Source organism: Anoplopoma fimbria, chromosome 12, assembly GCF_027596085.1.
Source record: "Anoplopoma fimbria isolate UVic2021 breed Golden Eagle Sablefish chromosome 12, Afim_UVic_2022, whole genome shotgun sequence".
NCBI classification, from domain to species: Eukaryota; Metazoa; Chordata; class Actinopteri; order Perciformes; family Anoplopomatidae; genus Anoplopoma; species Anoplopoma fimbria.
The window spans coordinates 18,745,355-18,756,252 of record NC_072460.1 but is presented as its reverse complement, the minus strand read 5'-3'; the positions used below and the strand labels follow the sequence as shown (position 1 = coordinate 18,756,252).

At 41.7% G+C, this 10,898-nt stretch overlaps 2 protein-coding genes across 2 annotated transcripts; one reads left to right on the top strand and one right to left on the bottom strand.

Moving 5' to 3' along the window:
* Positions 1–248: 248 nt before the first annotated feature.
* On the bottom strand, positions 249–3,172 carry tuba1c (tubulin, alpha 1c). Its single transcript, XM_054609719.1, has 4 exons — positions 3,055–3,172; positions 1,711–1,933; positions 1,464–1,612; positions 249–1,350 (listed from the first exon to the last, which is right to left on the bottom strand). Exons 1-4 carry the CDS (start codon positions 3,055–3,057, stop codon positions 370–372), a joined length of 1,356 nt encoding a protein of 451 aa, XP_054465694.1. The 5' UTR covers positions 3,058–3,172; the 3' UTR covers positions 249–369.
* A 5,060-nt stretch (positions 3,173–8,232) lies between these two features.
* On the top strand, positions 8,233–10,765 carry LOC129100163 (tubulin alpha chain-like). The gene is made up of 4 exons (XM_054609720.1): positions 8,233–8,250; positions 9,206–9,428; positions 9,523–9,671; positions 9,785–10,765. Exons 1-4 carry the CDS (start codon positions 8,248–8,250, stop codon positions 10,763–10,765), a joined length of 1,356 nt encoding a protein of 451 aa, XP_054465695.1. The 5' UTR covers positions 8,233–8,247.
* Positions 10,766–10,898: the final 133 nt, after the last annotated feature.

Genomic DNA, 10,898 nt, shown 5'->3' with positions numbered 1-10,898 from the left:
GTGTTTACTTCATTTGGACAAAACTAAATTTGAATGTTTTTCCAATAAACTTTGTCTCAAACATGACACCTTTCTAACAGTACATTTACTCATGAAGCAGTTTAATTATTGGTGCAGATGAGCTCCTAAAGATATGATAGATTTCTGTATTCATCCCTCCAAATTGATGACATTGGATAGCTCAAAACTCTTGACAGACACTCAATATGTTTTAAGGTTGAATTTATGAAAAGACAAACACATTCACATGTCAGGAGTTTTATTGATAACAGAGCCAAAATGGTTATTGACAAATATTTGTGTTTGGAATGCCCTCTAGGAACACATTGCAATCAATCAATTCCTGTTTAAGTGCCTTTTTGTCCCTTTTTAATATTCCTCTCCCTCTTCCTCTCCCTCTCCCTCAATAGAGTCGACTCCAACCTCCTCATAATCCTTCTCTAGAGCTGCCATGTCCTCTCTGGCCTCAGAGAACTCTCCCTCCTCCATACCCTCACCCACATACCAGTGGACAAAGGCACGCTTAGCGTACATCAGATCAAACTTGTGGTCAAGCCGAGCCCAGGCCTCTGCAATAGCAGTGGTGTTGCTCAGCATGCACACAGCCCTCTGGACCTTGGCCAGGTCTCCACCAGGAACCACAGTGGGTGGCTGGTAGTTGATGCCAACCTTGAAACCAGTGGGGCACCAGTCCACAAACTGGATGGAGCGCTTGGTTTTGATGGTGGCAATGGCAGCATTCACATCTTTGGGCACCACATCACCACGGAACAAAAGGCAGCAAGCCATGTATTTGCCGTGGCGAGGGTCACATTTTACCAATTGATTAGCTGGCTCAAAGCAGGCGTTGGTGATTTCTGACACTGAGAGCTGCTCATGGTAAGCCTTCTCAGCAGAGATGACGGGGGCATAGGTGGCCAGAGGGAAGTGGATACGGGGATATGGCACCAAGTTGGTCTGGAACTCTGTCAGATCAACATTAAGGGCGCCATCGAAACGAAGGGAAGCAGTGATGGAGGACACAATCTGACTGATCAACCTGTTGAGGTTGGTGTAAGAGGGGCGCTCGATATCGAGGTTCCTACGGCAGATATCATAGATGGCCTCGTTATCTACCATGAAGGCGCAGTCAGAGTGCTCTAGGGTGGTGTGGGTGGTCAGGATGGCGTTGTAGGGCTCCACCACAGCGGTGGATACCTGAGGTGCTGGGTAAATGGAGAACTCCAGCTTGGACTTCTTGCCGTAGTCGACAGACAGACGCTCCATCAGCAGAGAGGTGAAACCAGAACCGGTTCCACCTCCGAAGCTGTGGAAAACCAGGAAGCCCTGAAGGCCGGTGCACTGGTCAGACTGTGGATAAAGAGGGAGAGACAGTGGTTACATTTGAGATACAGTTATGTCATTTAATTAGCTTTCTTAAAAAAAAATTGGGAAGGGATCCGTCCTGATATCATGTTACCCACCAGCTTGCGGATCCTGTCCAGCACCATGTCGATGATCTCTTTGCCGATGGTGTAGTGCCCACGGGCATAATTGTTGGCAGCATCCTCCTTACCAGTGATCAGCTGCTCAGGGTGGAACAGCTGGCGGTAAGTACCTGTGCGCACCTCATCTGTAGAGACCGAGTCGATCAGAAATGGCTCAAGGGTTTGACTTAATTTAAAAAAATTCAAAAGCCATCTATGGCATCTATATTTAATTGGAGATTACCGATAACAGTTGGCTCCAGGTCGACAAAAACTGCTCTGGGGACGTGCTTTCCAGCTCCAGTCTCACTGAAGAAGGTGTTGAAGGAGTCGTCTCCTCCTCCGAGAGTCTTGTCACTGGGCATCTGTCCGTCAGGCTGGATCCCATGTTCCAGGCAGTAAAGCTCCCAGCAGGCATTGCCAATCTGGACGCCAGCCTGACCAACGTGGATGGAGATACACTCACGCTGCGGAAAGAAAAAACGCGAGTTAGGTTATTTAAGCATTTAATGATATTTTCACGTTCATTTACAGTCTGATGCTGCTGGCTTTTACATAAAATCAACCACAATAATTGCAACATTAATGCTTCTCAACATTGTGAACATTCAGTTGCTCCCCCTTTCTGACACAAACAGGCATTGCAGCAGGAGGCACCTCCCTGCACCACAATCTGCAGGGGACAGAAATGCCTGACAGCAGCCTCCGCTGAGGCAGAACGCTCTTCTCATCTTTCCTGCAGCCCTTTCTGTCCTCTTGTCTTCTTTACACCACCATCTCCCTGCTTTGCAAGGATAAGCACAAATGCAAATTTATCCGCCCCATCACGTCATCAACTGGAATATTCCACTTGCTCTTGTATGTGGAGGACTCGCAATCACAGCGGATGTTTGGAGAAAATCATCTGCCCTATCACAACGTTTTATATTATATTTGCGTATGACCCAAATTAAATTAGCAGTTTGGATTCAATCAAATGAAATCAAATAAACCCTTTATATTTCACGTTAGGCTTAAAATAGAGGCTTTTGTGTTGCATAAAAAAAAAAAAAAGATGATAATAATTGTTTTTTTTTGGATTAAAAGCATATTTGCTGATGTCATATATCCCCACCCAATCGGCCCCTCCCTTCCTTCAAACGGGGTAGTGCATTTGAAAGGTGTCCGATTTTATCTTATTTACACCATAAACTTGACAATAATATAAATATAAAGACAGTAATGCTGCTGCTTTATAAAGATAATCAGATTTATCCACCTGAGTGTCTTGTTCCTAAAGCTTGAATGGAGACAGTCGGTGCATTGTTCTCATCTATACACAATGACAATGCCATCGTGCCAGTGGTGCAGACCAAGCAGCACATAAATCAACAGCAACATTATACTGTTCACCTTCATCCAAAAACATAGTAGACCTATTTTTGAAACTAAGAAGTCTAGTCTGGTTTTTTTTCATTCGGAAACGCTCGTCCAGCGAGATGGAGACCGGTTAAGGACATCATGTAACAGCCGAAGACGCCGGCTGCTGATCATCTTTACCTCACCAAAAAAAAACTGCCTCAAACAGACAGACAGAAAAACAACTTACCATTTTGTTTGATTGAGGTTGGAGGAGGAAAAGAAGACGGAGAAAATGTGAAGAACAGGGCTTTTTAAAAACGTTGTTTGCGTTGCGTGTTGTACCCAGCGGGGTCGATGCAACAACTGCTGTCTGGGAGGGCGGTGCTAGCAGAATTTATAGGAACCACATGGAGGGAGGGGATTAACTTCTGTGCATTGTGGGCAAAAAGAGTTTAACTACTTCCATTTGGTAATGCTGTTTAAACCAATCTGTACTGTTTTGTGAGTTCAAATGTATACAAAATGTTCAAACGTGCTACTTAAAGTGCACTACAATAAGATACAGCCTATACTATTTGCAGGGTATTTTTGATGTGACTAGTAACATTATTATAATGTGATGGATTAAAAAAAAAACTTGAAACCTTGTTGTACCCTGTTTTATACACTGTAACCCCATATATTATTTGCGCAGATAAATGAAAGGTAATTCTTATGGATTAAGGGCTAGTTCAAACAAAGCCAATTTATTATGCATATAGAGACAATGTGTTGGCCGAGGAATGCGCAAGGACATCTATAATGCAGGCAATCAATACAAAGCTAAACATATCCTGGTGCATTTAAGCACATTGTGTGACTATTCTTGTGGCTGCAAACCCAATGCATTATAAATGATGCAAGATGGCTGAATGCTTCTGCTGCTCAAGATGCTTCTGTACCACTCAAACTCATATCAGCTGAGCGTCCATGTTGATGCTGAGGCCTGCCTTTGTATCTGCCCGGCATACCAGCTTGCCAGCTCCCCTCCCTCTTCGTTCCAGATTCTCTGCAATGATGTCACCCAGTGGGCTGATCACGTGGCAGCATGTCAGCCTGTTTCTCCTTCTGCCTTTTAGCTGCACTGCCTTTTAGCTGCACTGACTTTCAGCTGCACTGACTTTAGGGCGTGCTTCCTCTGGTCTTGTTTGAGGAAATGAAAATTGCCTAAATTGCAGTTTATGTGACTTAATGGTTGCACTGAAGCACTTCATATGTGCATAAGGTCCTTACTCAAAGCGTGACTTCTTGAACAAATAAATCCCTGCCCTTTAAGCTGTCTGGAATCCTGAAGGGAATGAAAATAAGCTTGCATAATGCGTCTTACATAATAAGCATCTTTAAACTCCAAACTATGCTTTAGAGGAGCCACCATAATGTGGGCGTTATTATTGTTTATTCAGCAGGGAATTGAGGATGAATAATCTACAACCATTTTTTGTGGTTGAAGTACTCAATGAGAACTGCAGGGGATGAAATAAAAGGACAGGAAGCAGCCACGGCTCTCAGCCAGGACTTCTTGAGAGAACATTCTCCACTCCCCATCCTACTCCTCCTCCCAAGCAGCTGTGAAACAGGGAGGGTCTGAGCAGCTGCACACCAAGAGGAGAGAGGGAGGATGGGAATGCTATGGGAGTGGTCCTTCATAGCATGAATGAAACTGACCACACTGAATCCTGCAAAGAGAGAATATGATACCCAACAAAGTGACAAATCATATTTTCCATCTGCAACAGCATAATCCTTATGTTGAATGTTTTAATGCATATGGAAGTTACCTAAAGTTTTCTGTCAGATAAAAAAGGAAGGTTGCGTTATCCTTGTTAACCTCGCAAGAATCGGAACTGGCTGCAGACCAAAGAAGGAAACAGCTTCAACACGTTTTTTTTTTTGTTGTAAATTATTATATTCCTTTATTGATCCCCATGGGGGAAATTCAAGTGTTGCAGCAGCTCAACTACACAGACACAGACAATAAATACACATACTATACAACTACACAGACAATAAATACACATACTATACAACTACACAGACAATAAATACACATACTATACAACTACACAGACAATAAATACACATACTATACAACTACACAGACAATAAATACACATACTATACAACTACACAGACAATAAATACACATACTATACAACTACACAGACACAGACAATAAATACACATACTATACAACTACACAGACAATAAATACACATACTATACAACTACACAGACACAGACAATAAATACACATACTATACAGCTACACAGACACAGACAATAAATACACATACTATACAACAAAATAAAGATAGAATAATAATAGAAATAGAAATAGAAATAGAAATAATGGAAAGAAGGATTTATTTCTAAAAAAGAAAGCCCAATTCCATCTCAGCTTTGCCCACAATATGTCAATATCAACTTTAAAGGGAAGTATTTCATCGGCCCAAATGCTTAGATATTTAGAATGTTCCACTTTCTCTATTATGGGGTTATTAGCAAAACAATATTCAGAACTTCCATAGTCAGTATTTCTTGTACTTGAAAACAACATCCATTTTGTGTTAGCACAGTTTAGGGCGGTTAAATGATACCTGTAGATTAGGGGGGTGGCATGAATAGAATTTGGACGGGAATAAAGGACGGCGTCATCTGCTTAAAGATGAGTTAAAATTGTAGAATGAAGAGGTATGTATATATTGAGAGTGAATAAGACTGGCCCAAGGACAGAACCCTGGGGAACTCCCTTTGAAATGGGGAGAAAAAAATTACCTGTCTTGACACACTGAGACTAATCAGAGAGATAATTATGAAAGACAGGCAGATTCCACGGTCAAATCCCCAAGAAAAAAGTCATTGTAAAATAAGTTAGTGGTTAACTGTAAAGAAAAACATTAAAAGCAGTGGTAATTTCGTTCAGTCACCTGAGTAAGGCCATCAATAACATAGGCAGGAAGAGGTTTGCTAGTGTTGTTAATGGTAGATATGTCTGTTTTCCAAAATGTACCTGTGTTATTAGAAGAAAAGGTAAAAGTGTGCAGGTCAGTTTATGCTTTTCTGACAGCAGTAGTGACCTAATTCCTCAATTGTATACACATTTTAAAATATTTTATAAGGCTTCTGAAAATGCAGAAGGTCTGTGGACATCAAATACTATTATTGAGTTAATGTGACCCAGATACATTTTCAAGGAAGTAAATTCTAAATATTTAGGAATTGACACTGAAGTCTGAGAAATTTTATGTATATAAGACTTCAAATATATTGCCATGCCACCACCTTTACCAACTCTATCTGCTCTTAAAAAATGTTCAGACAAATAAAATAGATTATTAATCTATTTTTCAGCATAGTTAAAATCATAACATTCGGATACTTAAATGATCATATTTGTTATGACTTAATAAACTATGAATATTTAGAAGTAATAAACCAAACCCTCATTAAAAACCTTTATATAATTTGAGTTAGCATATAAAGTGATGAGTGAGGAAGACCTAGCAGAATTAACAACAGCAAAATGTTTTCAAGCAAATAAATTGTTTAAAGTTTGACGCAGCAATCTTTCAATTTCAATCTTAATTGCATGTAGCTCTTTTTAAAGATTTAGAATGACTCATCATTTCATAATAAATTAATAATATCAGCTGGCTCAATGTCTAAAATTTAAAGGCATCAGATAGCAGACAAAAATGCAATGCATAGACTATAAAAATACAGGTGGAGTGGTGGTCTAGAAAATAATTTACCAAAAAGAGTGGTAAAAAAGATATTTCACTGTGATTGTGGCTGCAGGTAACATGCAGTCACTGAAGATAGAGATCTTCTATTGACTTTGCATCTCAAAGTGGTTTATTTTAAGCCACCTCACATTCATAGAGGTATCGTTCTGTTTTCACAGAGTTCCTTTGTTATAAGCAACTAAGCAGCTTAGCTGTCTGTTAGTTTTATTTTATTTTCTTTAGGTCCACAGAAGAACAATGTATTATCTTTCTCATTGTAAGTTGAATGTTTAACACAAACAGAGCTGTGAAGCACATCCAGTTACAATACTGTTTCTAGAAATAACTGTCTTGATGTGTGTGAACAAAAGAGCTGACCTACATTGATGCCATGCATCTTGAGTCTGCAGAGGCCACACCCTATCATCCTCATGATAGTCTTTATTCATTTTTTTTGTTATAGGTTTTATGAGAAAGGGAGGACACATGCACTTGAAAGCCAGATGAAGTGTGTTTTCTTACAGACACAGGACATCAGGCTGAAAGATTTTTGGAAAAGGAGGTGGCTGATGCGCCTCACATCCCCCACAGAGTCAGCTGCACTGCAGCCCGTTAATGCTGCCATTTAAGCCGAAACACGTGACTGCCAGAGAAAGGCGGTCCATGTGGATACTAGGCTGTATCCAGGCAACTACGTTATTCATTTCCTAGCAACGCTTAAATCTTAGGGGGGAGGAGGGCTGGGGGTTGGGCGTCTGTGGATCTTTGTGGCCTACATGTCCCTCATCTCTGGACAGTTTGACCTCTTTTGTCTATGACTTAAAATAAAATCATAATTGTGGAAATAAAAATAAACTAAATATACTGCTCAAGTAATATACTGCTAAATATACTGCTCAAACGACATTTTGCATGAACTGCAGATGCATATTTCTTGATGTTATCTTTAGGCAGAGGGTTAATAATAACACACCAGCATCCCAATCTTTGAGTAAGATGAAGTTTGGAAGTAAACCATGATTTGGATGGTTAGGCAGTCAAACGGATGGTTAGTATTCATATTTTGGATGACTCATTGCCATTGTTCAGACATCAATCATGTGCAGTGTATGAGACCTACAAAGATAAAAACAAAACAATCTGTGTGACTAGTTAACAACACTGCGATATATTCCCAAATTGCAGAGTCTATTATATTCTACTCTGTTCTATTATAAATACATACATAAAGATAGATTTATGTAATTTTTTTTGTATTTTACTATAAGCTGTTATGTTTTTCTGCATTAATTCATTTCTTCATTATTAATGTGGACATGCAAACGAACTGTTTAATGTATGCCAAACTGAGCCTGTGTGGTACCAGCACGTTGAAAATGAGGCATAAATTTTCCTCAGATGGGTGCTACACAATAAATGGGTGATGGAGGGATTCGGGTGTGGTCTGGGAGGCGGTCCTTGTAGCGAGAGGGACGCTCATCCAATGGAAAACCGCGGATGACTTCCGAGCGTCAGACTGACAGGTCATTGACCAATAGCTTCACAGCAGCCCCCGGCGACGGCGCTGCACTTGTATATAAACCGCTGTCCATACTCATGCACGCCATTACCTCTTACATCGACCTCATAACTGTCGAACTGTAAGATTGCACAGGAGCCTCAACAACAGAACAAAAATGGTAAGACATTTTAAAATGTTATATAAAAAGAAAAATGTGAGGTCTGTTTAAGTGATGCGAGGGAGCGTTAGTTAACACTGAAGGGCAAATTGGAATAATCTCGAGAATGTCAAAGGTGTGAGGTTACTTTCTTAAACAAATCATTTTAAATGTATCATTAATCTTAATATATAAGATTTGCTGTGGGGAGATGTTAAGGTGGAGCTGTGGATGGAGGAGACTGCTAGATTACGGTACCCGGAGGTTAGAATGAACAAAAGAGGTTTTCATCAGATAGCAATGTGGACAGAATGAATAATGAGGGCTTGGGGACAATCAAATGCTCTCTGCGCTGTTTGCTTCTGTCTCAGCACATCAGCAGCAGGCCTAAAGTCATTTGTAAAAGGGCAATTCACTGCAGCATTACTGACAGGGAGGATGCTCGTCTTCAGATGTCCCACACCCACTGAAAGCCTCTCCATAGGCAAAATGGATTAAGTGCGCATTCAGCATGGCGCAAGGCATTAAATAAATCATGCTGGTCACTAATGGACACTAGTGGTCCTCCTGATAGCTACGCAGAACGGCCCCAAGAGGAGTTTTGTCTCCTGTTGTTTTATAACTAGTTGTTATATTTTTTTCCTCAGATTTAACTTTCTCTCAACATTTTAGTTTAAAGGTTGACATTATCAAATGAATTCCGTCACACGTTGCCAGACAGAAAAAAAAAGACTAGTCTAGAGTACCGTTGGTTATCCAGGCCACCATTGATTAGTTGTTTGTGATCATATTAGATGTATATTGACAATAACATTTTAAATCCTAATACTTACTTTCAGCTGCAATTTCTGCAAAAAATGCTAATAGATTTTATATTTATTTTATTAGAATACAGGTGTGTTTTTTTTTTTCTACCCCCTGTCACATGTCAACAATGCATAAAGGTAAATAACCTCTTGTTTTTTTCTTTCCACAGCGTGAGTGTATCTCCATCCACGTTGGTCAGGCTGGTGTCCAGATTGGCAATGCCTGCTGGGAGCTTTACTGCCTGGAACATGGGATCCAGCCTGACGGACAGATGCCCAGTGACAAGACCATTGGGGGAGGAGACGACTCCTACAACACCTTCTTCAGTGAGACTGGAGCCGGAAAGCACGTCCCCAGGGCAGTCTTTGTCGACCTGGAGCCCACTGTCATCGGTAAGTGTCATCACTTCTGGCTGAACCTTCATTTAGGCAAATTAAAAGTGAAATATCAGAAAATTGTAAACAACTGTATTTTTTTTCTCTACAGATGAGGTGCGAAGTGGGATTTATCGTCAGCTGTTCCACCCTGAGCAGCTGATCACTGGCAAGGAAGATGCTGCCAACAATTACGCCCGTGGACACTACACCATCGGCAAAGAGATCATTGACATTGTTCTGGACAGGATCCGCAAACTGGTGGGTAACATGATATCAGGACGGATCCCTTCCCAATTGTGATTTAAAATATTTAATTAAATGACATAACTGTATCTCAAATGTAATCACTGTCTCTCCCTCTTTATCCACAGTCTGACCAGTGCACCGGCCTTCAGGGCTTCCTGGTTTTCCACAGCTTCGGAGGTGGAACCGGTTCTGGTTTCACCTCTCTGCTGATGGAGCGTCTGTCTGTCGACTACGGCAAGAAGTCCAAGCTGGAGTTCTCCATTTACCCAGCTCCCCAGGTATCCACCGCTGTGGTGGAGCCCTACAACGCCATCCTGACCACCCACACCACCCTGGAGCACTCTGACTGTGCCTTCATGGTAGATAACGAGGCCATCTATGATATCTGCCGTAGGAACCTCGATATCGAGCGCCCCTCTTACACCAACCTGAACAGGCTAATTGGTCAGATTGTCTCCTCCATCACTGCTTCCCTTCGTTTCGATGGCGCCCTTAATGTTGATCTGACAGAGTTCCAGACCAACTTGGTGCCATATCCCCGTATCCACTTCCCTCTGGCCACCTATGCCCCCGTCATCTCTGCTGAGAAGGCTTACCATGAGCAGCTCTCAGTGTCAGAAATCACCAACGCCTGCTTTGAGCCGGCCAATCAGATGGTGAAGTGTGACCCTCGCCACGGCAAATACATGGCTTGCTGCCTTTTGTATCGTGGTGATGTGGTGCCCAAAGATGTGAATGCCGCCATTGCCACCATCAAAACCAAGCGCTCCATCCAGTTTGTGGACTGGTGCCCCACTGGTTTTAAGGTTGGCATCAACTACCAGCCACCCACTGTGGTTCCTGGTGGAGACCTGGCCAAGGTCCAGAGGGCTGTGTGCATGCTGAGCAACACCACTGCTATTGCAGAGGCCTGGGCTCGGCTTGACCACAAGTTTGATCTGATGTACGCTAAGCGTGCCTTTGTCCACTGGTATGTGGGTGAGGGTATGGAGGAGGGAGAGTTCTCTGAGGCCAGAGAGGACATGGCCGCTCTAGAGAAGGATTATGAGGAGGTTGGAGTCGACTCTGTTGATGGAGAGGGAGAGGAAGAGGGAGAGGAATATTAAAAAGGGACAAAAAGGCACTTAAACAGGAAATTCATCATTAAATACATTCCAAAATAAATGTCAGTTAATTAACAGTTTAACCGTCAGATTAAAAATCCTGAAAATGTCAATATGGCTGTTAATTTAACGTGAT

Excerpts from the sequence above, each read along its gene's own strand:
- tuba1c (XM_054609719.1), bottom strand. Across the intron at positions 1,613-1,710 it reads CCTGGAGCCAACTGTTATCG|ATGAGGTGCGCACAGGTACT; the intron begins GTAATCTCCAAT and ends CGGTCTCTACAG. Across the intron at positions 1,351-1,463 it reads TGGACAGGATCCGCAAGCTG|TCTGACCAGTGCACCGGCCT; the intron begins GTGGGTAACATG and ends CTTTATCCACAG.
- LOC129100163 (XM_054609720.1), top strand. Across the intron at positions 9,429-9,522 it reads CCTGGAGCCCACTGTCATCG|ATGAGGTGCGAAGTGGGATT; the intron begins GTAAGTGTCATC and ends TTTTCTCTACAG. Across the intron at positions 9,672-9,784 it reads TGGACAGGATCCGCAAACTG|TCTGACCAGTGCACCGGCCT; the intron begins GTGGGTAACATG and ends CTTTATCCACAG.